This window comes from Entamoeba dispar, genomic scaffold (assembly GCF_000209125.1).
Source record: "Entamoeba dispar SAW760 scf_1105229459771 genomic scaffold, whole genome shotgun sequence".
NCBI classification, from domain to species: domain Eukaryota; phylum Evosea; order Mastigamoebida; family Endamoebidae; genus Entamoeba; species Entamoeba dispar.
Window position 1 is genome coordinate 11,121 of NW_001853859.1, and position 26,012 is coordinate 37,132.

The 26,012-nt window shown below is 27.7% G+C and overlaps 13 protein-coding genes across 13 annotated transcripts, besides 31 other annotated features; 6 read left to right on the forward strand and 7 right to left on the reverse strand.

Annotated features, from left to right (window-relative positions):
• Nucleotides 1-179: 179 nt before the first annotated feature.
• EDI_276390 (uncharacterized protein) lies at nucleotides 180-1,356 on the forward strand (the record flags this gene model as incomplete). The annotated part of the gene is made up of 2 exons (XM_001736371.1): nucleotides 180-1,154; nucleotides 1,210-1,356. The coding sequence occupies 2 exons, from the start codon at nucleotides 180-182 to the stop codon at nucleotides 1,354-1,356; spliced, it is 1,122 nt and encodes a 373-aa protein (XP_001736423.1).
• Nucleotides 1,357-1,413: 57 nt separating this feature from the next.
• Nucleotides 1,414-1,470: a sequence feature (AT_rich).
• Nucleotides 1,471-1,572: 102 nt separating this feature from the next.
• On the forward strand, nucleotides 1,573-2,229 carry EDI_276400 (uncharacterized protein; the record flags this gene model as incomplete). Its single annotated transcript, XM_001736372.1, has 1 exon — nucleotides 1,573-2,229. One exon carries the CDS (start codon nucleotides 1,573-1,575, stop codon nucleotides 2,227-2,229), a length of 657 nt encoding a protein of 218 aa, XP_001736424.1.
• Nucleotides 2,222-2,286: a sequence feature (AT_rich).
• Nucleotides 2,287-2,536: 250 nt separating this feature from the next.
• Nucleotides 2,537-2,561: a sequence feature (AT_rich).
• A 23-nt stretch (nucleotides 2,562-2,584) lies between these two features.
• EDI_276410 (uncharacterized protein) lies at nucleotides 2,585-3,832 on the reverse strand (the record flags this gene model as incomplete). Its single annotated transcript, XM_001736373.1, has 2 exons — nucleotides 2,585-3,652; nucleotides 3,794-3,832. 2 exons carry the CDS (start codon nucleotides 3,830-3,832, stop codon nucleotides 2,585-2,587), a joined length of 1,107 nt encoding a protein of 368 aa, XP_001736425.1.
• Nucleotides 3,833-4,051: 219 nt separating this feature from the next.
• On the reverse strand, nucleotides 4,052-5,587 carry EDI_276420 (uncharacterized protein; the record flags this gene model as incomplete). The annotated part of the gene is made up of 1 exon (XM_001736374.1): nucleotides 4,052-5,587. One exon carries the CDS (start codon nucleotides 5,585-5,587, stop codon nucleotides 4,052-4,054), a length of 1,536 nt encoding a protein of 511 aa, XP_001736426.1.
• Nucleotides 4,538-4,603: a microsatellite.
• A 34-nt stretch (nucleotides 5,588-5,621) lies between the features above and the next one.
• Nucleotides 5,622-5,664: a sequence feature (AT_rich).
• Nucleotides 5,665-5,708: 44 nt separating this feature from the next.
• On the reverse strand, nucleotides 5,709-6,434 carry EDI_276430 (uncharacterized protein; the record flags this gene model as incomplete). Its single annotated transcript, XM_001736375.1, has 1 exon — nucleotides 5,709-6,434. The coding sequence occupies one exon, from the start codon at nucleotides 6,432-6,434 to the stop codon at nucleotides 5,709-5,711; it is 726 nt and encodes a 241-aa protein (XP_001736427.1).
• A 99-nt stretch (nucleotides 6,435-6,533) lies between these two features.
• Nucleotides 6,534-6,569: a sequence feature (AT_rich).
• A 53-nt stretch (nucleotides 6,570-6,622) lies between these two features.
• Nucleotides 6,623-6,646: a sequence feature (AT_rich).
• Nucleotides 6,647-6,807: 161 nt separating this feature from the next.
• Nucleotides 6,808-7,551, forward strand: EDI_276440 (uncharacterized protein; the record flags this gene model as incomplete). Its single annotated transcript, XM_001736376.1, has 1 exon — nucleotides 6,808-7,551. The coding sequence occupies one exon, from the start codon at nucleotides 6,808-6,810 to the stop codon at nucleotides 7,549-7,551; it is 744 nt and encodes a 247-aa protein (XP_001736428.1).
• A 38-nt stretch (nucleotides 7,552-7,589) lies between these two features.
• Nucleotides 7,590-7,668: a microsatellite.
• A 186-nt stretch (nucleotides 7,669-7,854) lies between these two features.
• On the reverse strand, nucleotides 7,855-11,187 carry EDI_276450 (furin repeat-containing protein, putative; the record flags this gene model as incomplete). The annotated part of the gene is made up of 1 exon (XM_001736377.1): nucleotides 7,855-11,187. One exon carries the CDS (start codon nucleotides 11,185-11,187, stop codon nucleotides 7,855-7,857), a length of 3,333 nt encoding a protein of 1,110 aa, XP_001736429.1.
• A 481-nt stretch (nucleotides 11,188-11,668) lies between these two features.
• Nucleotides 11,669-11,713: a sequence feature (AT_rich).
• A 152-nt stretch (nucleotides 11,714-11,865) lies between these two features.
• Nucleotides 11,866-11,895: a sequence feature (AT_rich).
• Nucleotides 11,896-12,606: 711 nt separating this feature from the next.
• EDI_276460 (uncharacterized protein) lies at nucleotides 12,607-13,845 on the reverse strand (the record flags this gene model as incomplete). The annotated part of the gene is made up of 1 exon (XM_001736378.1): nucleotides 12,607-13,845. One exon carries the CDS (start codon nucleotides 13,843-13,845, stop codon nucleotides 12,607-12,609), a length of 1,239 nt encoding a protein of 412 aa, XP_001736430.1.
• A 256-nt stretch (nucleotides 13,846-14,101) lies between these two features.
• On the reverse strand, nucleotides 14,102-15,720 carry EDI_276470 (Arp2/3 complex-activating protein rickA, putative; the record flags this gene model as incomplete). The annotated part of the gene is made up of 2 exons (XM_001736379.1): nucleotides 14,102-15,478; nucleotides 15,610-15,720. The coding sequence occupies 2 exons, from the start codon at nucleotides 15,718-15,720 to the stop codon at nucleotides 14,102-14,104; spliced, it is 1,488 nt and encodes a 495-aa protein (XP_001736431.1).
• Nucleotides 14,115-14,159: a microsatellite.
• Nucleotides 15,721-15,963: 243 nt separating the features above from the next.
• On the forward strand, nucleotides 15,964-19,671 carry EDI_276480 (uncharacterized protein; the record flags this gene model as incomplete). The annotated part of the gene is made up of 1 exon (XM_001736380.1): nucleotides 15,964-19,671. The coding sequence occupies one exon, from the start codon at nucleotides 15,964-15,966 to the stop codon at nucleotides 19,669-19,671; it is 3,708 nt and encodes a 1,235-aa protein (XP_001736432.1).
• Nucleotides 16,056-16,083: a sequence feature (AT_rich).
• Nucleotides 17,760-17,781: a sequence feature (AT_rich).
• Nucleotides 18,343-18,370: a sequence feature (AT_rich).
• Nucleotides 19,662-19,728: a sequence feature (AT_rich).
• EDI_276490 (uncharacterized protein) lies at nucleotides 19,723-21,180 on the reverse strand (the record flags this gene model as incomplete). The annotated part of the gene is made up of 1 exon (XM_001736381.1): nucleotides 19,723-21,180. The coding sequence occupies one exon, from the start codon at nucleotides 21,178-21,180 to the stop codon at nucleotides 19,723-19,725; it is 1,458 nt and encodes a 485-aa protein (XP_001736433.1).
• Nucleotides 20,866-21,029: a microsatellite.
• Nucleotides 21,052-21,134: a microsatellite.
• A 332-nt stretch (nucleotides 21,181-21,512) lies between the features above and the next one.
• On the forward strand, nucleotides 21,513-22,637 carry EDI_276500 (transmembrane protein R144.6, putative; the record flags this gene model as incomplete). The annotated part of the gene is made up of 1 exon (XM_001736382.1): nucleotides 21,513-22,637. One exon carries the CDS (start codon nucleotides 21,513-21,515, stop codon nucleotides 22,635-22,637), a length of 1,125 nt encoding a protein of 374 aa, XP_001736434.1.
• Nucleotides 22,027-22,055: a sequence feature (AT_rich).
• A 13-nt stretch (nucleotides 22,638-22,650) lies between the features above and the next one.
• Nucleotides 22,651-22,705: a microsatellite.
• Nucleotides 22,672-22,868: a microsatellite.
• EDI_276510 (DNA double-strand break repair Rad50 ATPase, putative) lies at nucleotides 22,766-25,273 on the forward strand (the record flags this gene model as incomplete). Its single annotated transcript, XM_001736383.1, has 1 exon — nucleotides 22,766-25,273. One exon carries the CDS (start codon nucleotides 22,766-22,768, stop codon nucleotides 25,271-25,273), a length of 2,508 nt encoding a protein of 835 aa, XP_001736435.1.
• Nucleotides 22,773-22,903: a microsatellite.
• Nucleotides 23,505-23,615: a microsatellite.
• Nucleotides 23,548-23,747: a microsatellite.
• Nucleotides 23,635-23,756: a microsatellite.
• Nucleotides 23,672-23,799: a microsatellite.
• Nucleotides 24,123-24,204: a microsatellite.
• Nucleotides 24,287-24,410: a microsatellite.
• Nucleotides 24,457-24,540: a sequence feature (AT_rich).
• Nucleotides 24,500-24,805: a sequence feature (AT_rich).
• Nucleotides 25,120-25,151: a microsatellite.
• A 9-nt stretch (nucleotides 25,274-25,282) lies between the features above and the next one.
• Nucleotides 25,283-26,012: part of a repeat region that runs on past the window's edge.

Here is a 26,012-nt window from a genome sequence, read left to right on the forward strand (position 1 = left end):
CAACAAAATACATTCTTCCTTATTCAATTTGTCCTTATCAACATCAAAGAGGAATAAATGAAAGTAAATGTATTCCTAAAGATAAAAGTTTAAATGAATATGTAGAAAGTAATCCAATTAAGTTTACAATTAGAGATATTGTTACTGTTTATTCTATTTCAGATATCAAAAAATTAATGATGAAAACACTTTCTCCTTTAACATACGGATTAAACACTGAATTTAATACAATGCTTTTCCCTTGTAACAAATATAATTCAATGTATTCATCTGATGAATGTAAATATTGTAAAACTCCTTGTGGCTCAGGGTGTTGTACAAAAATATCATCATCAATGTACCATAAAGATGGTATGATTGATCTTTCAGTTGGAAGTGTACGAAGGGCTGGACATTCAATGCTTGTAGTTGGATGGAATGATGAATTTCCTGTAGAAAGAAATAGATATTCATCTCCTCCAATATACACTGCAGCATGGAATGCTATTGACAATAAAACACAAACTAAACTAACAAAAAATAATGTTGAAATACCATTAGATCGATGGACAAAAGGTGGACTAATACTAAAGAATAGTTATGGAGAGCATGGTCATACATTAGGATATTTTCTTCAGAACCATTCTTTATTGAATGAAGATACAATTTGTCCATTAAGTATTCACCCAAGTAGATATTATCCACTTGATGTAGAGTGTATTAAAAGTGGAAATAGTTTTATGAATTGTTCAAATGATAAACTACGTAAAGTGAGTGATGGAAAAATATTTTATGGAGCAACAATACTTAAATGTAAGAGTGAATTAGGTAACGATTATGCTAAAAATCTTGGATTTGAGGAATGTGGTACTAATAAAGATTATAGATACGCACTATCCATGGAATGGTTTAATGTCACTTTTAAACGTGGAGTATGCAAAACTAGAGAGATGGGAGATGGACTTATTGTTTATTTAGCAAGATGGGTAGAAGGGAAAATGAAAGAAACGATCACAGAAGTACATACTCAAATTACTTCGTGGGATTTTATTGCACAATTATTTGAAATGGATACTACAGTTAAGAACTCAGAACATTGTGGGTATTATTTCCAACCTTATGATACTATTGAATACTTAATTTCAATGTATCAACATGATGGATTTGAATCATATGTTTGTTATTTTATTGTTTTGTATCTCAACCAAGGGTTGATTAATGATAAAATAGGGATTTTCTTATTACGGCATCAAATGGGAACAAGAGTCATATTATAAATCCTCGAAAAGAAAAGGACAATTTACAGAAATCAATAAATCAACAAAAAAGTTTGTTACACCTCAATTTGATGGGCCTTTTGGTGGTCGTATAAATTAATATTTTATACAAAGTCAATGAATTGAATATTTGTTCGTACAATGAGACATAAGAATGTTTTTTTTAAAAAAAACAAATTTATTTCTTTAAAACAAAAATGTTTTTTTATTTTTAGAAAAATGGAAATGAAAATGAGATATGAAAAAAAAAAAAAAAGAATGGAACTTGAAATTTTTAGATTTTTTTTAAAAAGCTTTGTTTTCATTCTAAAGGTAAATGAGTTGCGAAAAAGCTTTTGGAATCACTATTATTGGTTGTTTATTATCAGTTCTCATAGCGTTTATTGCTGCAGGATTTGTACTATCATTTTCTATTCCTTCGTATGTGTATAGTAAAGATCTTGAAAGGTTAGTGACATGTGATACAGATGGTGTACTTGAAGGATGGAAATTTTCATATAAGTCAGGTTATTATTTTGGGTTATTAAATATAATTTTTGTTAGCGTATCTTTTGGGATTGCTGTCTTATCTTTCATTCCAGTTGTTGGGTTGTTTGATTTTATTCTTGGATTAATTACAAGTTGTGGTTCAGTTGCATTCTTTATCATTGGTATAATTGTACTTGCCAAGGGATTATCAGTAAGTATTAATGAATTAGATGAAGAAAAAAAAATATGTTTTGAAAATCAGAATAGATGTTGTTTGGATGTATTCAATTGTTCAGAATGTACATATACAGATGAAACTGGTCAATTACAACAATGTTCAGATGATTGTAATGAAGCTGTTGTCAACCCAGCAGAACATTCCGTCAGAGTTATCGGTTCTATGCTAATTGTAGGTTCAGGGATGATGGGTTGGTATATTGTAACAGGTATTTTCACGTTAGTAGCAGCGTTTGGATTTTGTGCTTTTTGTTGCGATGAATTTTAATTAAAAATTTTTTTTGATAAAAATTAATCAAAGAATCTTGAAATTATTATTTTATTTGCTATTTTCGTTATCTGTTAAATAGAAAAACTTATTATTGTGAATAATAACCGTTAATCATTTATTTATATTTTGGCTGTAGTGTTTTAAATAAGAAGAATTAGGTTATAATTTTATGAATTTACTAGTCAACTGAATTAAACTTTTGCTAATAATTCTAATAATGTTTGATAAGAGTCAAAGTCTTATAAATACTCTACAATTACTTACACTGTATCAACAAGTTTTATTAAGAAAACTAATTAGAAAGTTAAAATTATAAAAAAATTAAAAAACTTTTGGAGAAATTTCGAAAAAATCAATTTTCTTTCACAAGTTTAGCATTTTCTTCTTCATCGATTTTCTGGTCTAATGGTTCAATGAATGGGAATTTAACCACTCTATTATAAACCAATGTAGCAAAGAATAAAATCACAAATCCAGCAAGTTCTAATAATGACCACCATGAAAGTTTCTCACCATGTCCAGCCCAACAAAACTCAATAATAATCATTACAAGCCAAACACAGGCAGTTCTTGCACTCTCAAAGAGAGTTCTGTTAACAGCATTGAAAGCATCAGTGACCATCATACCATAAGCATTAAGTCCAAGAACAGCAATAGCAAAGATAATAGTTATGATAATAATTGATGAGCTATTAAATAAACAAACAAAAGAATCATATGTGTTTTCAAATGAATTGTGTTGCATTGTACTGTAATCACTACCTGGCACGAAATATCCAAATGGACAAGCAATAAAAACAGTTTCTATAAGACCAAAAATACCTTCAAAGGCAACAATTTTTAATGGTGGAAGGGTTAAATTCTTCATGAAAAATTCTTCAGCAACAATTTGTCCAGCTTGAATAAATTGGGCAATTAAAATCATAAGAATACCCATTGCTGTTTGGAATCCAGTTGTTTCGTTTAATCCAGTTGATGGTGTACCAATTGCAGCTACTCCAACTAACACAAGAGCAACTACACTAATAACAATACCTATCAATTGTCCATATCGTACTTTCTTTCCAATAAAAATTCTTGAAAGGAATGATGAAAAAATGATCATTGATCCTCTAAGCATTTGGAATACACTAGCTGGAGTATAAATTAAACCAAATGTCATAAGAGTTGATGCAATCAAGTCAAAGGTTGTTGGAATAAGAATAAGGAATACAGAAGCTTGTTTTTCAGCAACTTTTTCTCCATCTTCTAATTGACTATAAGCAGCTTCTTTGTTGGATCTTCTTTTATATAATTCAATCAATTTTTCAATGAAAAAACACAATGACATTGCAAAGAACATAACAATTGATTGGAAAATAGGTTTGTCAAATGTGTGAGGAACTCCATTATATCCAACACATTCTACATCTAATTGAAGCTATTTTAATTAATTTCTTTTTTCTCGTTTTTTTTTTCTTATAGAATTCTTTTAAATACCAATTTTGAGATTGCTAATCAAATCTAAATGAAAAACTAATAACTTTTATAACCAATTAAATGTAAAAAAGAAATAACAAACTTTCATCGTAACTGAACTCCCTGTACCAAAAAGAAGCATTCCACACAAAACATGAATTTTATGAAGCAATTCTTTGCTGATCAACATGATATTTGGATTTATTAGTTCTTACTTTTCCTTTAAGAAAGAATTGTGAAATTTTTTTTGTAAAGAGTATTAAATTAGAAACACTGAAAAAAGAGGATTTTAAGTTTTCGGAAATTTGGTGTTCATTGGAAAAGTCCTACCAACCAACAAGGATTAGACATAAAGAAACTACTAATTATTAAATGCACTAACAACGTAACTTTTCCATTCATTTATTGGAATCTTTTTTGAAACTATTTCGTCAAATATTTGAATGACTGATTTTTCATATACCTGTTGATGACTTAATTTGTATTGAACAACAATAGTAGCTAATAGTTCTATTTGTTCTTCTTCTTTCATTAAACAAAGCCATTTTTTATCATTAAATTTATCTACATATGATTTTAATAGTTTGAATTGTTCTTCTATTCTCAAATGATTTTCTTGTAATTCTTTAATTTCTTTTTCCATTTCTATGCATTCGTTTAACTTCTTTTCTTCTTCACTTTTTATAACAAGTCTTTCCTTTTTTTTAGTATTTAATTTTTCTTGTAACTCTTGAACTTCTTTCATTAAATCATCTTTATCACTTTGTTTTTCATTATTTTGTTGAGCTAATTCTTTCTCTTTCAAAATCCCTATCTCTTTATTATATTTTAATTCATTTAATTGGTGTTTCATTGTTTCTTCTTTCTTTTGTTCTTCTTGTCTTTTTTTGCTTTCTTCTTCTATTATCTTTTTGAACTCATTTGTTTGTTGAACAAAATAATCTTCCAGCCTTTTCATGTTTTCAATCATTTGTTCATTTTCTTTATTTTGTTCTTTAATAGTCATTTCCATTTCTTCAATAGATCCAATTTCTTTGCTCATAACAATTCGTTCTTTATGACAAATCGTTTTAATTTCATTTAACACTCTTTCAATTTTTTCTTGTTTATCATTTACATTCTTCAGTATCTCCTTAATTGTTAATTCGGTGTTATCCCTTATTTTTTCAATATCATTTACGTTATCTCTTTTTATTTCTTGTATCTCTTTCATTTCATGAATCCTTTTTCTCTTGGCTTCGTTTTCTTGCTTGATTCTATTAATTTCATTATCTAATCTTTGAAGCTCTTTTGTTTTGTCAATACCTTTTTCATTCTCTGTTAATCTTTCTTCATGAGAAATAAGTAATTTATTTTGATTAAGTTGTTCTTGTGTCTTTTGGACTGAAATCTCTTGTGAGATATTTTTTTCTTTAATTTGTTCTTCTGAAAGATTTATTTCAGAAAGTTTTTTATCTTCATTAATTATAATTTTTGTATCACTTTTAGTAATTTCTTCTGGCCCTACTTTTTCTCTACTTTGTTGAACTATTTCTTCATGTCTATCACTTTTTTGTTTTGTGGTTGATTTTCTTCCTTTTGGTTTAAGAACATTTTTACGACTTTGCATTTTCATAATTTTTATTTCACTTTCTTTAATGCCTTCTTTAATCGATGCAACTACTGAATCAATTTCTTCTTTTTCTTCTGTTTTTTGATTGTCTGGATAATCGTCTGTGCACAACTTTTTCTTTTTTGAGGAAGACACACCCCCTATTTGATTTTTTATTTTATCTGTTTTTTCTGTTAATACCTCTTCTGGATTGTTTATTGTTTGGTGTTTACTTGTCCTTTCATAATTTAATTTTTTTTCAGCTTCAAAAACTGAAGCACCTTTTTGTATCTTTCTCTTCTCCATAAACTTGTTTTTTTCCAGATGCTTTGAAATAACCAAAATTAAAAATGATATAAATAACAAAAATATGTATTTAAAAACATAGAGCAATTGTTTGAGGAGAAACAAAAAAAGAAGGCTCAGTTTATTGTGACAAAGACAATTGTTTTTTTAATATTTCGATGGTTTGTTGTTGTTTAGAAGAAACTTCTTTTAATTTACGAAGGATACTTTCAAGTTGTTCAACCTTTCCTAAGAGAGAGAGTTGTTCATCATATTTTGGTTCTTCCATAAAGGATTGTGTCATGCATTGACGTTTGCTATGTTGTCTTGAAGCAAAAGAAAGGCTTTGTTTATCTGTAACAATTCCTTTATCAACAATTGGTGTTGATGGAAGAGACAAAGGAGAAGAGATAACAGAAATAGGATGACCCTTAGGAGTATGAACAGGAGATTGCCAAGTTGTTGAAGTATGAAACTGTTCTGAGTATTGAAGAGATGTAGATTTTTTTAAATCATCTTTAAGTGAAACAGCATCAGGTTCTGATCTTTTTCTTTTTACTTTAGGGTCTGATATTTGATCTTTAGAAGGGATATTTTTATTCATCTCTTTCATTAACTCCAAGTGTGGACGTGGTAAACTTCTTTTTTCCGGTTTTTCCTTTGGTTTTAATTGTTTTAATTGTCTTTCTTCAAACTTTTCTTCTTTCTTAAATTCTTTCTTTTTATTTGGAATTTCACACCCCTTTTCTTCTTTTATAATTCCCATCTCTTTTTGTTTTTGTGTAATTTCTGCAATAAAAAGTTGGTGAGGTGTTTGAGGTGGTGCACAAGATTCTTTTGGAGTTGTTGTTTTCTTTTTGTAAGACATTATGATTATAACTTAGTTCTTTGTCTTATCTAACAAAAGAATGTAATGTTATCATTTTCAAAAACAACTTAACATTAGAATTTTATAATAGTTCGTTACTTAAAAATATACTTTTATAATTTTCATTATAATATACACAAACTATAAATAACATTATGTAAATGAAATAAATTAACCGTATTTGATGGTAAATTTAATTATTTATATTTATTGTAAACTTATACTATATTTCTGTAAGAAAAACTTACATAAAATCTTGAAAGAATACATTAAGAATCTGTCTAAATAACATTGATTCTTTAACTTAAATAAATGAAAAGTGAAAACTTTAAAGAGAAATAAAATTAAGTCATATCTTGAATAAAAGAAAGTGATGAGCACTAGTGTAAGTGAAGATGATAGTATCACATCACCTAAAAACATCCAATACGAGATTGACGAAGCTATCGAAAAACTAAGAACAGTTATAGATCTCTATAATAGGGCACTTAAAGACAAAAATCGTTTCGAAGAAGTTGGTAAAAATGCAGACGATAAGATAGAATTACTTAAACAAGACTTACAGGAATGCTTGGCAAATGAACAGAAACTTCAAAACGAATTAATTGCCGAAAAAGAAGAACATGAAAAAGCAGAAAAAGAATTAAAACAAAAAACTATTGGAAGTAAAGTTCTTACTGCTCGTTGTCTTGTTTACACAAAAGATGGAATGATAGAAGACGTTGAAATGATTCCTTGGGATGATGATTTCGATGCTTCTGCAGATGTTATTAGAAAAATTAAAAAGACACAAACAAACATAGTCACTGAAAAGAAAGAAATTTCAGATAATCTTAAAAACAGTCAGCCTCAATCTCAGTTACCTCTTTCAAATGAACAATCAACCTCATTTAATACAACTATTCCTCCAAAAAATTTTTTAGTTAGACAAATTCAAAAGGACCTTAAAAAATTTGAAAAACGGTCTGACGACATTATCAAAATTACACAATCACCAAATCACTTTGAAAAGAAAACCAACCTCAATTCATCAAACCAAAATTTTTGGTTTGTAGTTATTATTATATTCCTATTGACAGTCATTTTATTTTTGATTGCATCTATTCTACTCCATTAATTTAATTTGTTTCAGTTTCTTCTTTGTATCATCAGACTATAAAAAAGAAAATAAAGAAATGATAACAAAGATGAAAGAACATAACAAATAATATTTAAAAATAAAAATAACATAAAATTTGTTAATCAAAAAACACAACTGATTACTATAAAAATGAATATTAAATAAAATTTCAGTTATTTTCTCTCATTTTTGTTAATTTATTTTCTCATTATTTCTTTCTTTAAAATTTACTTAAATCTTTTTCTTCTAAACCTTTAAAATTATTTCTTATCTTATTTAATTATGGATCATTATATTCATTTAGAACATAAATGATAACATGACTATCACCATCATAATGAAAATTCCTTTACTTCCATTGCAGTTTCCTTCTTCTAATTTCCATCCTTCTTCACATGATGTGCATTTTCCTTCTCCTGAACATTTAGTACAATGTGCCATATGTCTTGAACATGGAACACATGATCCCCAACTTGATGTGTAATATCCTTCTACACAAACACACTCTTCTCCTTTCACTTCTAAATATTCTGCGTTGCATTTCAAACATTCATTTGAATTACATGAATCACAGAATTCATTAACTTTGGCTTTACATGATTCACATTCTATTGTATTATCTTTTGTTGAATTATTTTGAATATATCCATATGCACATGTACATGCCCCATTCAATGGGAATTCTGAAATATGATCTTTTGTTGAACATTTTGTACAATGTTCTACTACTTTCTTCTTCTCTGAATTACATCCACTTTCTCCTTCTTCACAGTCCTTCATTACTCCAATACATTTAGTGCATGGTGATGTACATGGTATACATGCTCCTTTAATTTCATCAAAATAGAATCCATCTGCACATGAATTACATCCTTTTCCACTAATTACCTTATATGTTTCGCTCTCACACACTGTACATTCTGTAGCACTAGTACATTCACTACAATGATTAGTACATGGTTTACATTCTCCATTAGACATATAATATCCTGTCTTACATCTATCACACTTACTTCCTACTTTTAATGAATCAGTACATGTTAGACAGATGTCTTGATCTGAACAAGTCCCACATTCAGGATTACATTTAGCACATCCATTATTTTTATTACCTTCTCCCTTTTCTCCATTTTTTGGATAATAGTTAGACAAAGTACATGCAGTACAATTGCTATAAGGACTACGTCCATTAAAATTTTCTGAACATTCTGTTGCATAAATATATCCTGTTTTAGCATCAACATTACATGTATCAGTAGTTTTACATCCTTCATATTTTGAAAGTTCTGAACAACTCTTACATCTTCCATTCTCAAGTTGAACTGTTTCTTTTGGACAAGCACATTCTGGTGCTTTAATGTCTTGAGAAGTTGTATCAGTACATGTCAAACATTCAATTTTCTTCGTTGGGGTATTATATTTACATGTTTTGCACTTTGCAGGACATGGACTACAATACACTCCATCCGTTGGGTTTTCAATTTTATAAAATCCATCTTTACACTCAGTACATTGTACATTTGAGCCACTAGCAGTAAGAATCAAATTATTATCTTCACATGTAAGACATGCCGTTGCTGAACAAGATGAACAATGTCCAAACTGAGCTTGTTTAGTAGAACAAAGAACACACTCATTTCCATTTCTATAAGCATTAGGAGAACATTGAGTACAAGCACTAATTTGTGAACCAACGATATAAGCAGGATTATCACAATCAAGACATGTAACATATCCATCACTAATCTCATACTTACCTTCATTTTTACAGTTTTTATTTAATTGTGCACAACTTTTCTTCTTATCTTCTTCATTTGGTCCTTCTTTATAATCATTACTAACACATGCACATTTTTTGTCTTTATCCCTTGTAGTAACTCCTTGAATATTTTCATAACATGAAGTACATATGACATTATTTTTAGTTGAATCAAGAGCACAACTTGAACAGCTATCTGGACACTTTTTACAAGTATTGTCTTTGTCAAAATAATGACCATCACCACAAGAACATTTACCATCACTTCCTACATGTGATCCAACTGGACATTGTGTACAAATATTTTCATTTGCTGCTCTTTCACATGATGGAAGTTTAGTTGCTATTGAAACACAATCTGATGATTTATCTATAGATGTTGGAATGTATTTTGCTTCACATTCACAATCATTCTTAACATCTCTAGACTTACCAACACAACCAATGGTAATTTTAGACATATCTTTAGAGTTCTTAGTGACATTAAAATAGTAAGGTAGGAAAAGATCTGTAAGTGGACAATAATAAGTATTATCTGATGCTTTAAATGCATTCAAATATTGTTCAAATTGATTGTACCCTCTCATTTTACACACTTTATGATTTTTACCACTAATACCAAGTACATCATTAATAATAGTATTGTAACAATGAGTTCCTTTTAGTGTAAGTCCATTCTCACATTTATAACAAATAGTATCATCATCACTACATGACAAACATCCTGGAAGTTTACATGGTCCAATTGTTGAAGTTAAGTGAGAATTTTTAATATTTAATTTACCTGGAACAGGTGTTTTAGAAGTAAGACATTCAGTAAATGGATCTGGACAAAGTGAGCATCTCTTATTTTCTCCATCTTTTTCTAAATAATAGCCTGGTTGGCATTCTGTTTTAGCTGATGTTGTGAAACCATCGTACAAATTTGGTGAACATTTTCCTTCAGTTGTTAGGAAATATCCATTATCACATTTTGCACATTTATTTTCTTCAGTCAAAGAGAACAAACGACAATGATTCTTAGTACAAAATCCACCAGAAACAGTACATCTTTTATTACATGATGTACAATGTTCAGTATTATAAATACTACATTCATTACCTTCTGAAAGATTGTTTGGATTATCAATTGTACATACATTACATTTAGAGTCTTTTAAATAATAGCCTTCCATGCAGGTCGAGCATTGATTACCATTCATTTTAGAACAATGGTCTGGATATTTGGTACATTTTTTCTCAGCATTAATATAATATCCATCTGCACATTGGTTACAATCATTTACTACTTGTAAAATACAATTACTAATCTTTTCATTCTTTTTAGTACATTTACCATTTTCAAGTGTATAATTTCCAAAACATTTGTCACATGTCTTTGAAGAAGTGGTTGAAGCTAAAAGACCGATACAATTTTCTGCATGGTCATCTGTAGTTGCATTGTCGCATCCTTTTGAACTTCCAGTGTTAGTTGTAGACATTCCAATTATACATTCTTCACATTTAGTGCCACTGTCTTTAGAAAGACAAGTATCACAATTATCAACACCATTTTTACATGTACATTTTTCAGAATTAGAGTTTGGTGGTGTATTGGCTTCTTTTCCATTTTCACAATAAACACATTTTGGAGAACTAGCATTACTGTTATCATAGTAAGAAAATGTAGTTTTACAAATGTCCTGTTTAAGAGTACATTTTTGGGTATTTGAAGAATCAGAAGAAAGTTCATAACCAACATCACAACTAGTACATGCCCCATTTGAAACTGATGCACAGTGTGGAACAGCAGTTCTTGGTTCTTGGCCTTTAATAAGTTTATCAGCTTTGTACTCACCAAGTGAAATTGATATGAATAAAAGAATAATAAACATGAATAAAATAAGCAGACGAAGATCTCTTAAAAAGGGAGAGAAGAGCTGAAGTGAAAACCAAAGTCTTTGTCTTATCTTTTGTGCTGTTCCTTACTTACAGTTATTTTCTTTGTTAATAACCGAATTGAAACTAATATTATTTTACTACTTTTTTGAATAACTTCCTTATAGTTTTTTTTTCATTAATTAATAGTAATTAACCTAAAAGAACCTTCCTTTTTTCTTTGTGTTATTCTTATTCTTGCTTTTGTAAAGAAATGTTAGAATTTAGTTTCAAGGTATTCAGACCATTCTTCTGACAATTTCTTGTATATCTCTTTTGAAAAAAGACAGAAACTAGCACTTGTTATACTTGAGAAATTTTAATAATGTTTTATTAGAATTAATTAGTGTTTTTGAGTCATATGAATTCGAATAATTCTCCTTATTTGGTTTATAACTTTCAAATAAAGGAATATATTTTGTTTTCTTAGATTACAAGTTTATAATATATTTTATATTTATTTTTATTCTTTTTATTTTATAACTTTGAGAACTATTTTAATTTACTCAGATAATTGGTTTATTGGTCATTGTTTTGCCTTAAATAATACGTAAGTCAATAGGCTATTATGTGCTCATAACTTAATGCCCTATATGGTCTTTGTACTATCTCTTCTTTTAAAATGTGTTGTTTTCTATAAAATTAATAAAAAATAAAATAAATAACTCATTTAATATCATTTTATGCTTTTCTTTGTTGATAAATCTATTTCTGAGTCTTATTCTACAACTATAACATAGCTTATAAAAGTGTATTAGTTGATTATTATATATAACAAAAATACTAATTCCTTTATTGTGTTTAGATTGTTTAAAGAAATTGGACTACTATAATACGCCATAGTCTTCTTACCCTTTCATACTATTTCAAAGTAATTTAATACTAAGCGTTGAAATTGATTTTAAAAACAATGAATGTTCAATGAAATAGATTAATTCTACAAATTTAGTCAATTAAAAAAATTTAATGCAATTGCTATAAACAAGTTGCTAAAGGTAGAGAAAGGGCTTGTGAGGTTGTAATTCTACAAATTTCCTTATTATAAATAAAGAAGAGAATTGTATAAAACAGTATTATAATATCATTGGCTCTTATTAAAAAATGAGTGTAACAATTCAAAGTCTCTGATTTATAGAGTGTTCAACAATGAATAAAAAGAAATTCCAATCAGAGAAAGTTAGGCATTATGACTTTCATCCTCTTTTAACAGACATAGAGAAAATCTGTTAATAAGTATTTTACCTGCTAAGCCTCAATTGATTTCTGGTAAAGTTAAGTTAGTTGGTTTATTTTTTATTTTGTCTTAAGATTATTCAAAGAAGAATTCTGATGGGTGATAATAAAAGAATCGATTTATTAAATTAAATTGTAATTTGTTAGTATGACCGATACGAATAATATGAACCAGCTCCAAGAATACTTTCTTCAAGAATACCATATTCCATCATTTCATTTTGAATCTCTTCTTCTGTTTTTTCTTGTTCAATCCCTTTGATAATTTCATCGATGATTTCAGAACTTAATGAATAACTAAATTCATTATCACAACTCTGAAGCATTCCAATAAACTTTCCATTGTCAATTAATCCACCACCACTCATCCCATCAACAATACTACAATATGTACAATGAATAAGTTCTTTTCCTTTGAGAGATGTACTACATATTTGCCCTTCTACTTCTTTTAAATTATTTATATTGACTGGATATCCAATATGTTTCTTTGTACTATTATTTGTTAAACTAATCTTTATTTTGTTTTCTGCAATAATTTTCATCTTTGTATGAGCACTAATCACAATAAGATCAAAACACCATGAATAAAACAAAATCCTTCCTTGAATAACTTGTTGTGTTATTGGATTAATAATTTCTACTGGGGAATATCTGTTTTCAAGTAAATGAGATGTTGTAACAAACATTGTTTTTTCTCCCCAGTGTTTTATTCCACAACAACTTCCTTCTCGATTTCTACTTCTTATTTTATAAATTCCAGTTGAATTATCAGTAACTAACTCATTGAAATTTCCTATTGCATTTATAACAAGATTAATATTGATAATTGTTGTTGTATTTTTTCTTGTGTCTGTAAAAAGAATTAAACCAATAACTTGACTTTTACAATTCATAACAAAACATCCACTAGAATTTCGAGGTGAGTGTGGTTGAACAATACATCCAATAAGTGAATTTAAATGATAATACCTTTCTATGACTTTTGCTTTGATTTCAATGTGCTGTAAAATAGATGGTCCATTAGTAGAATCTCCATACCTTATTATCACTTCATCACTAATCTCACTACCTACAGTATTTTCATTCCATTCTATATCATCACACATCTGGTATTCAATCATTAAATACTTCTCAAAAAGTTGTCTTTCTTCTTTATTAATAATGTCTTCTTCTATTTTAACAGTGATGATATTAACTTCTTTACTTTGAATTTGAATTAGTTCACCATTTCTCTTTATAGTTTTCATTTCAATAACATCATTCTGATGAATATTCCACCCATATTTATTGGTTAATCCAACAATGTAATTATCCATTTTTATGATAATTCCATTTGAATTAAATTCATTATGAACAAAACTTGCTTCTTTCCATTTCATTATTCTCTTTTTTGGTATTAAGTCTATCTCTTAACAAGTTTTCATTATAAAATAGAACTTCACTTTCTTGTTAATTATTTTCTTTATCCAAAAATGACAATAAGACAAAATAGAATAAAGTCATAACTAATGACTAGTTTTTTTACAATTTCAACACAAAAGAAAATAAGAAATGCCAAAAGCAGTTATATGTGAGTAACTATAGTAAAATCCAAAAAGTTTCTGTATGAGAACATTTGATTATGTTTATAATTGTTTAGTCATCCCATTCATCACTATCGTCTTCAAAATCATCACCATCATCATCGTCATCAGCAATATCTTCTCGTCTTTTTTGCATAGCACTTGCAAGTAAACTAGTTAGGTCAACTTTCTGGGTTTTATTGAGATTAGCCATTGATGGTCTTGGAGCATTAGTATCAACTTTTTTCAGTTGTGCACCTTTTTGAATTTGATCTAATAACGAAGGGGCAGCTGGTGCGGGTGGTGCAGCAGGGGCTCCATGACTTCCTCTAGGAGGAGGAGGGGGTGGAAGATCACCTTGAGTTTCCATTGCAAGAGGAGGGGGTGGGGGTGGTGGGGCACCACGAGGTGATGCACCACCTCTAGGAGGAGGAGGGGGTGGTGGGGCACCAGCTCCAGAGTCTTTTCTTCTTGGAAGGGCAGGTCTTGGAGCACTTCCAGATGGTCTTTGAGGTGCTGATTGGGCAGGACGAGCACCAAGACCTCTTGAAGATGGTGGTAATGGAGGGGGGACAACAGCATCTGAACTACCCAATGAAATTTCATGAACTTCAGGGGTATTATCTTTACGTTGTAATTCACCTAAAATTTCTGGTGGAATATTTCCTGCTTCAACTTGAGCAGTGATAATTCCAAATAACATTTGGACAGTATCTGGATCAGCTAAATCACGTCTTTTAACACCAGCATCTTTTAAAATTTGTTTTAAATCATCTGACATCCACTTTGTATTAATAAGAATTTGTTTTTTATTCATAATTAAATCTTTAACTCTTCTTGGCCATACGTTTTGAGTCTTTGATAACTTTTTAATTTTAGGAGTATTTTTTTCTAAAAACATAGCGTTCAAAGAAGAAGAATTTTGTTCATCTTCCAGAAAAACGAACATACCAGTAATTAATTGACAATACATTTCACACATTAAATTTGTTGTTTCAGTGAGTCCTTTAACAATTCCTTTTTGAACAGTTTTTTCTGCTTCATTAATACTTTCCATCAATGCTTTTAAATTATCTCCTTTTTTTAAATTTTTAGCTCGTTTTGTTGCTTTTTCTTTTGTGTCTTCGTTTTTCTTTCTATCGTTTTTAACATTTTCTTTTGTGTCTTTAATTTTCTTTGGCATTTCACTAACTTCTCCACGATAGATTCTAATAGTATTGTCAACAAAAATTTTATTAGATTGAGTCAATGTATTGGCTTGTGTTTCTAACATTCCTGCCACACTTTGAAGTGCTGTATTAATTAATGTACACCCATCCATAGTGACTGACATTCCTTTTAACTGATTAGCAATACCAATAGCACATGAAGCGAGAGTGGTTTGAGCTTTTGAATAAGCCTCACAACTTTCAATAAGTTGTTTGTATGTTGGAAGAATTGTAGAGAGATGCTTTAATATGAGAGAATTCATTTAAGTGAAATAAGAAATAAATTTAAAAAGAACAAATAGTACTATTGACTCTAGAAATAAAAAAAAAGAAAAAAAAATTGAGTTGAGTACATAATAAGAAAAAAACAAACAGTAAGCATGGTTGATGTTAACTCATCCATTTCTTTAATTTCAGATGATGACTTTATAGTAAAATCTTCTTGAGTAGAATTTACTGGAGGATTATTTTGATTTTGTGTCATGCAAATGAATTTTAAGATTTTCACTAAGAAATGAACTTTTTGTTTCAATAGCATTTTTGTTAATTCCAATTTTCATCTTTTTTTTTCCTTTACAAAAAAAATAACTCCGTTTAGAGCAATTGTCTTAATAATTGCTTTTCATTTCATAAAAATCCCCAATCTTTAAAATAATCAATTCGAGATGGAAAAAAGAAAATTTAATATAATCTGAACTGATAATTAAAGAAATAAAAAGAAAGAAAAATGAATGAAGAAAGAAATGATCCAATTCAAGTTGTTAAAATTGAACAACCAATAGATACTATTACCATATTAAGTTCTTCTACTTGTTCATGTTTATTACAAAATAATATTTTATTATTTGGAAAGAAAGGTATGATGACTGCTATTTCATTAGACAAAAATAAAATGACTGTGTTACATCAATACTCATTTAGTGGAACAATAGAACAAATGTGGTATCACCAACAAATGCATTTACTTATCTGTTTAATTAATAGTAAGCTTGAATCATTTCAAGTTGACTTAAATAAAAAAGCATCAAATGAAGTATTTAAACGCATTACTACAAAACAAATTAAAAATACTGGACCGTTTGAATGTTTTAGTACATTTGTACGTAAAGGAGTAGTTTTTATTGCTGCTGTAGATACAAAAAAGAAGTCATCAATAACACTGATTGAATCCAAAACCGATGGAATATTTTATAAAGAGACTAAAGTTTGGAATGCAGAAGATAAAATTGTTGGATGTAATTTTGTTAATCAAAATTTAGTTATTGTTTATTCCAACAAAATACAAATTATTACATTCTTTGGTAAAAGTGAAACTATTTGTAATAAGTCTATTAATCCATTTAAAGGTAAACCAAGATTTTTAGAATTACAATTAAATCAAATTCTTGTTCATACAGGAAATTGTGTTTATTCAATTGAAGAAGATACAGTAAATTTAGTTCCTAGTGATTATTCTGTTATTACAATAAGTAAAATGTCTCCATTTATTTTCTTTATGCTAGAATTTGCACACAATAAATTTTATATTACTTATAGATTAGAACCAATGACACATACCTCACCACATTCATTAGATTTTAGAAGACCTGAATATTATAAAGGAAGTTATATGCATGAAGCTGTACCAGTATTTATCAGTGGTACAAATAAACAATTAATTTATTTTACTCCAAATCCTAAATGGTATGAATCTGCAATTCAAAATGGACATTACCAAAGTGCAATTGAATTTATTACGTTATTAGGAAATAATGCAGATGACCATTCAGAACAATTTAAGCGATGTGCTTATACATTAGGAGTAATGAATAAAATTATTGAATTTTATAAAAATGAAGAAAACAGAACATGTGAAAATATTATAACTATTTTAAATGATTTTAAAATGGGTGGAATTAGTCCAAAGAATATATTAGTCTTTTTAGAATTATTTTTATTCCATGATTTTATTACAGACCTTCATACATTATTTCAAGATTGGTTTACTGTTTCTATTGAAAATTGGAAGAAAGATATGGTTAAAACCTTCCCTGGACAACTTGTAAAAAATCTTCAAGATGCTTTAGAAGAAGTTATTAAAGAAAAAAATACTGCATTAAAAAATAGTAAAAGTGTTCCATTACAAAATCGTTTTAATTCAGAAGGACATTCTACAAAAGAAATTATTCAAGCTATTGTTACTTATCTCATGGCAGTAAAATCACAAATCGTTAACAAAGAACAAATCGATGGAGAAACAAGTGAAGAAAGAGAAATATTTTATACATCATTAGTAGTTATTGTTTATTATCTCTCACCTAATTCTAAAGAAATGCTTGAATTATTACAAAATACTAAATTCCTTTTTAAAACAGTTATCTTAAAAATTTTAGAAGAGAATACAACAATTAACAAAAAGTTACTTATTGAGTATTATATTTCTCAAAACCATATTGATGGAGTATTTAATATTAGTGGAATTAGTTATTATGATAAAAGAAATGCAGTAATTCGTATATTACAAAAGAAAGAAAATGGTGATAGAAATAAAATTTATAAAAAAATTGAAGAACTTATTGAAGAAAAAATAGAAAATAACGGTGGAAGAAAATTTATTGAAGAAAATAATATGAAATTACAAGACGAATTATATTTAATTTTTGGGAAAGAAAAATCAGTATTAGATCTTGATGAAATTTGTAATATTATTGAAGGGTGGGAATTTGGTATTAAAGAAGAAAATGAAATAAATGAATTTAGAAGTAGATTAAGTTGTTTATATTGTTTAAAATGTTATAAAGAACAAGGAGAAACAGAAGAACTTGGTAAAGAAGTTATTGGTAAGTATATTATTCATATTGGATATGCCTCAATAAATAATATCATATTAACTGAAGAATATATTAAATCGTTTATTGAAATATCAAATAAATATCCTTCTGTTGTAGAAAAAATTAATTATTCAATAATTAGTCCATTGTATTATAAAATTAGAGCTTGTATTGGTCTTGTTCAACACCAAGAATTAATGCCAATGTTATTACAAATTTGTAAAGAATTAAGAGGACAAGAAGAAATTTTAGATAATATTTATAATGATTCGTTTAATCAATTAGTCAAATTCATGTTAAATTTATTTAATCAAAAAAAAATTACACATAGTATAACTAATGAATCATTAATGACATTGTTATATTCTCCTTCTATTCAAAAGGTTCTTAAAGAAGAATACATTCCTTTGTCTCGTGTTAATAATTTGTTTGCTGAAATTTCACTTATTATCTTTACATCAACAAATCCTATTGAAGTTTATCATCAAATCCATCAACAAATTGTTGAAGATCATCTTCCAGGTACAGTTATTAGATTTATATGGGATCTTGCTGATCCAACAACACTACCTATTAAAGGAGGAGATGAAGAAATTAAAGAAGAACTAAAAATATTTGAAGGTGATGAAGATAGACAAAGTATTTTAGAAGGAATTATTGGATATTTAGAAAAGAAAAAGACTAAAAAACCAGAAGGAATGTTATTAACTGATTGTTATCTTGAATACTTAAAAATTGCTACTAGTGATAGATTAAATGCTACATCTAAATTAAATGATCAAATGCAAAATACTCCGTTATTACAAAAACATATTGAAAAAGATTATGATAAATTACCTTGGATATTACGTTGTAGAATTCAACATACTAAATGTAAATATAAAGGATTATTAGAATATTTTAAACAAATGGAAAATCAGTATTCACCTACATTTGCTGAAGATTCTTTTTGTGAATTAGATAATTTTATTAGAAGATTTGATTGTACATTTAATTTCGATGGAACTTCAGGAAGTATTGCTAAAATGGTTAGATTAATTAGACAAAATTATCGTCCATTCAATAAAGTTCATCCAAATCATATTGGAGCTGAAACAATTATGTATTGTGTTTGTCAAATGAATATCAGTACAAATACTTCTGCTTTATTATCTTTTTTGGTTCATTTATTATTAGAGAAAGACAATAAATCATTTAATAATCCATTTCCAATTTCATTTGCATTAGAATTATATGGTCGATTCTATCCTATTATTCCTTTAAAATTTACTGAAGGTGAATTTAAGTGGCTTGGTGTTAAATTTGATACATTTGATTTAAATATTAATATCGAAACTTGTTTATTCAACAAGATGCTTGATCGTGTAGAAAGTTTTGATGATTTACAAATTTTACTTCCTGCCATTTATTCTTATGCTCGAAAATATTTCTACCTTTCTATTTATTCAAATGCTATTAAAGGATTAACCATAAATTCTAATAAACGTTATGAAATTATTGATCGCAAAACAGTTTGTTACAAATGTCATGACCAAATATCAGCTACAAGTGCTTTTGTAGTGAACAATGGCCAATATGCTCATGAAGATTGCAATGAATTAAACCTTGAAAACCCAATTAATTGATTTTTAAACAACATATTAAAATTTGAAATAATAAAAATTAAAAAATAGAAATTAATTGGAGAAGATTGAAACATATGCAATTGCTGCAACACAAATTACTATTGTCATAGTTATTCCAACTAACTTTAAAACACTCATTGGATTAACAATTGATGAACATTCTCTTAAAAATTTTGAAAGTTTAGGATTGTTAGAGTAAGTTTCAATCATCCTTGAACAGAATAATTTTAATTCATCGGTTTGATATGTTTTCACTATTTGAAGTAATTGCTCTGAGTGTTTAAGGTTATTTAAAACATAATCATCCCATGACCTAAATGCCAGTGGATCAATAACAAGCATTTGTGCAGCTAAGTCAACTGATTCAGATAACCCAAATTCAAAGATTTTAGGTGGGACTTTTCCTTTTAATAAATTAGGGACTTCAACTAATTCTACATAATATTCTTTTAATGGAGTTGAATCAATTTGAAGAGTATATGCTGCTTGGAATGCTTTTAATGAAACAGCTTGAGGCGATTTAATTTTCTTAATAGCACTTAATAATTTCTCAATAATTTGTTTATGAAGAGTAAGATCAAACTTAGAAAGAGATTGTTGATGAACTAAAACTAAAGAATATACTTTGTAAACTTCATGTTGAATGAATAGATAAATCAAATGAATATCAATTTCTTCTTCAGTAAATTGTACTGTTTCAGTTGATAATGACAATGCTTCAATATAAAATAATTTTCCAAGAGAAAATGATGAATCATTTTTATATTGTTTTAAATAATTCTTTCTTTTAGATGCACTAATTTGATTTAATATTTGATTAAGATCTTTATTATCAGCAGCACTTAAATGATTGAATGGATAATAATCCATATTAACTTGTTCATTCCATTGTTCAAAATATTGTTTAAGCATTTCTAATTTTTCTTCTTCATTGATAATATTCTTTTTTCTAATTTCTTTTGGTAGTCCCTTTAAATTAATTTTACCATTTCTTTCTTTAATTTCTAACTCTACTGGCTTATTTTTCTTTACTTTTTTTTCTTTAACTTCATTCTCTGTATCAAATTCTTCTAAAGCATTTGATTCATGTATTTCTTCTTTAACCACTGTACTCACTTCTTCTTCAATAACTTCCAATTGAACTTTCTCAGAAGAAGGTTCAATAAGAGTTTGTTCAACTTTCTGATTAAGAGCTTCTTCCTCTTTTCTTAACTTTTCTGCCTTCTTTTCATTACGTTCATTTCGCTTTTGTTCTTTACTTTTCTTTGTAGTTTTATTGTTTTTCATTTTTTTTTCTGTTTCCTCAATCTTTTCTGTGTCTTCATTCTTTTCTTCTTTGATCTCTTTTTTCTCATTTCGATCTGGTTTGATTCCAAGTAATTTTTCTTCTCTTCTTCTTTGTTTCTCTTCTTCTTTTTTGCGTTGTTCTTCTTCTTTTGCTTTTTCTATTTTCTCTTTTTCTTTCTTGGACAATTTCTTTGCTCCTTTTTCTCTTCCTCCCCGTTGCATCTAAAAATCTAAACTTATTTTTTCTTTTTTAAGTTTTTTTAGTTTCTAATTTATATTTCATCCAAGTAAAAAACCATAGATTTTGGTATTTATCTCTAGTTTCAATAAGTGTCTGTAGTAAAACAGATTACTAAAGCCTCAGATGTGTGGTATTGGTTCTGATATATTCTATAATTTATTTAACTTTTTACAGAGAACTTTTGTTATTGAACAATAAAGAAGAATAAGAAAGAAGTTATAATAATACTTTATTAGCAACACAATAAGAATAGATTTGAAAAAGAATCTTCTAATCCAGATTTTTGAGATGATAGTATTTCAAATTAAAGAAAATGTCAGGTGAATCCTCTTCATTCTCAAATGAACATTCATTAGGAGATACAGTAGTTGGTTATATATGCTTGTTTATTTCAGTAATACTCTTTGGCTCAAATTATATTGTAACAAAAAAATACCCAGTTGGAGATGGATTTTATTTTACTTTTATGATGGGCTTAGGTGTAATGGTTGTAGGGGTATTCGTAATGTTAATACGTGGTACATTCCATCAAGGCCCTATATTTTTAGAACCATTTTCTATGATTGGAGGATTACTCTGGGCGACAGGGAATCTAACTTCTGTTCCAATTATTCAGTGTATTGGACTCTCTCTTGGTCCAAGTATATGGGGAATATTTAATATGATCACTGGCTGGGTAACAGGTACTTTCGGATTGTTTGGTTTAAATGCAGATAAAGATGATATCAACATATTTTGGTTAAATTGTATTGGTGCATTACTTGCTGGGTGCTCTGTTCCATGTTATGCAATGATTAAAGTTAAAAGTAAAAAAGAAAGTCAAGAAGAAAAAATTAATATCAAATATAAAAAAATTGAAGAAAGTCCTCTTGTTCAAACAAATGATGAATTTGTTGAAGAACTTAACCATCATTCAAAAGATGGTGACGATGATGAAACGCCAATATCTAAAACGATCGAACATCTTCCAAAATGGACTAAAATGATTCTTGGAATTGTATTAGCTATTATCGCTGGAATAATGTATGGATCGAATTTTGATACTCCAAACTATTTAAGAAACAATGGTTTAGCATCTCCTGATGGTATAGACTATGTATTTCCTCAATACATTGGAGTATTTTTGGGGTCTGCCACGTATTTTATGATGTATGCTATTATATTTAGAAATCAACCATTTATCTATAATCAAACTGCTATCCCTGGTCTTATCTCTGGTGCAATGTGGGGAATTGCTCAAGCGTTATTGTTCATTGCTAATACAAGTTTACCGTATGTTGTTGTTTATCCAATAGTCACTACAGGTCCTGGACTAGTAAGTTCACTTTGGGGAATCCTTGTATTTAGAGAGATTAGAGGAATAAAAAATTTCATTTTCTTTGGCTGTGGTACTTTGGTGTTGTTTTCAGGACTCATTTGTATTATTTGTTCGAGATAATTGAAAGATTTTTAAGAAAAAAAAGGGAAAGAACGAAAAAAGAAGAAATGGAAAAGAGGAAAGAAGAGATAATAACGAGATATAAGAGAGAATATGAGACGGTGTTTATAAAGAAACCAAAAACGGTAATGACGAAGAGTGAAAGAAGAAAGGAAAAGAGAGGAGAAGAGGGAGAAAGACTTTTGATTGGAAGAGAAAGGAAAGGGAAGATAGAGGAGAGAAGAAGAAGAGGGATAGAAAGATATGTTAAGATAGAGAGTGTGAGAAAAGCGTATGAAAAGAGAGGGATAAAAGAGTTATTTGAGTGGCAAGAGGAATGTTTAAAAGAAAAAGGGGTTAGAGAAGGGGAAGAGAATTTAGTGTATAGTGCGCCAACGAGTTCAGGGAAGACATTAGTGAGTGAGATTTTAATGATAGAACGATATTGTCAAACACAAAAGAAAATGATATATATAGTACCATATGTTTCAATGGCACAAGAAAAAGAAGAATATTTTAAAGAAATATTAGAAAGTATAAAGATAAATATTAAAGGATATTTTCAAAATCGAAAGATAGATAAAGAATTTGATATTGGGATATTTACAATTGAGAAAGGGAATGGAATAATTAATAAAATGATTGAAGAAAAAAGTATAGAAGAAGTAAGTATAATAATAATTGATGAAATTCATATGGTATTTGATAAAAAAAGAGGACAAATAATAGAAAAGATAATAAATAAAATAGGAAGTTTAGAAAAAAAGATACAAATAATAGGGATGAGTGCAACAATAAAAAACATTTCAATATTTGAGAAATGGATAAAAGCAAAAACATATGAAAGTACATATAGACCAATTAAAATAGAAGAATATATTGTTTGTAAAGGAAAAGTAAGAAATAAAGAAGGAAAAATAGAAAAGATATTAAAAGAAGAAGGAGATATAGAAAATATAATTGAAATAACAGAAGAAGCAAAAAAAGAAGGAAAAGGAGTAATATGTTTTTGTTCAACAAAAAAAGGATGTGAAAAAATGGGAAAAGAAATTGTTAAAAGAATAGAAAAAAAGAAAATAGAAGAAATTAATAAAGAAATAAAAGAAGAAAGAATAGAAATGATTAAAGAAATGGAAAGAAGTAAATTTGGAATAGAAGAAGAATTTAAAAATATGATTAAATATGGTATTGTTTATCATCATTCAGGAATAACTATTGAAGAAAGAGAAATAATAGAAAAATCATTTAAGAAAGGAATTATTACATTAATTATTGCTACAAGTACATTAGCACTTGGAGTAAATCTTCCAGCTAGTCGTGTAATTTTTGATAAAGCAAAAATTGGAAAAGAATATTTAACTAATACTCAATATCAACAAATGAGTGGTAGAGCAGGAAGATTTGGAATTGATGAGAAAGGAGAAAGTTATATTTTTTGTAAAGAAATAGAAATACCTATTATACAAAATATTATGAAAACAATAAATAATAACAATAAAGAAATTAAAGAAGAAAAACAAGAAATAAAAGAAATAGAAGAAGAAATAGAAGAAATAAAAGAAGAACAAGAAATACAAGATAAAGAAGATATTTTAGAAGGAATTTATAATGGAATAATTGAAAATAAAAAAGATATTGAAAAATGGATTGAAAAAACACTTTATTGGTATAAAAATAAAGAAAAAAAAGGAGCAGAAGAATGGAAAAAAATATATAGTGAAAAAATAATTAATATATTAAAAAATGATGAAGGATTAATTGAAGAAATAGAAAATGAAAAAGGAGAAAAAAAAATTAAATGTAATCAAATAGGAAGAGCTATAGTAAAAGGAGGAATGGGAATTAATAAAAGTAAAGAAATATATTTTAATATTAATGAAGGATTTTTAAAAAATAATAATAATATAATAAATAAAGAAATTTATTATTTATATTTAGGAATTAATTATGATAATGAAATAAATTGGAATTGTTTTGAAAAAAAATTAGAAGATATTGAAGATTTAAAAAATAAAAAAATTAATTTATATAATGAATTTAAAGAATTAATGAATATTATTGGAATTAATCCTGTATTTATTTGTTATATGGAAACTATGAAAAATGTTAAATTATCTAATAAAATTATTAATAAAATTTTTATTCATAAAAAATTTTATTATTTAATTATTTTATATGAATTTATTAATGAAAAAAATATTCTTCAAATTATCAATGAAATGGGAATTACTAGAGGTATTTTACAACAATTACAAAATAATACTATTACTACTTTAAATATGATTATTCAATTCTCTATTGAATTAAATTATTTTGATCTTTCTCAAAATTTAAAACTTTTAATAGACCGTATTAAATTCGGTGTTCGTACTGATATTCTTCAAATCATCCATTTAGATGGTATCTCTATAAAAATCGCTCGTACTTTCTTTCTTTTCGGTCTTAATAATATCTCTAAAATCGCTCATACTTCTTTTCTTGATATTTTTTCTATTATTCATCATTCTTCTTCTCATTCTTCTTCTTCTCATTCTTTACTTCAACTACAAACGGACTTAGAAATTACTGAAAGAATATTACAAAGTGCACAACAATTAAATGTCTTAAATCATTCTCTTTCTTATTATTTTCTTTCTTCTTTCTCTTTTTTTTATTAAAATGAAAATACCCACAAATGAAGTGATATGAACGATGTCACTAATTATCGTCCTATCAGTTGTACAAATGTAATAATGAAAGTATTTACCTCAATATTGAAAGAGAAGATTCACAATAGAATTAACATGAATAGTGAATCATTAAAAATTAGTAAAAATCAATTATGATGTAAACTGCAATCTCTTGCTGATAAAGAAGGATTAATTAACAGTTATATGTTAAAGCAGCAAAAAGAAGAAAAATACACAAAATATGTAGAATCATATTATGACATTAAGAAAGCATATGACTCAGTAAATCATGAATGGGTAATAGAAACACTTAAATATTTTAATGTAGAGGGTATCATCATAGACATTGTAGAAAGTATGATGAACAGATTGAAGATATTCATATGATATAAATATAATGAATATCTAGGATGTATTAAATTGATGAATTTTACATTGTGATTCATTATCATTTCTACTCTTCTTCATCAAATGAATGTAATTTCTCAAATCATAGAAGAGAAGTTCCCAAAAGCAAACCATACATTGTATATGGATGAATTGAGAATAATGACACAAAGTAATGAAGAAATGGGAACAATCCACAATGAAATTAAACAAATAATAAGTGGAATAAGGATAGAAATGAAAAGAAATCAGGAATGGTATTAAAGAACATTAATAAAATACCAGATGGAATGCAAAACATCACAATAATTGAATGAGAGGACTTGTATAAATATTTAGG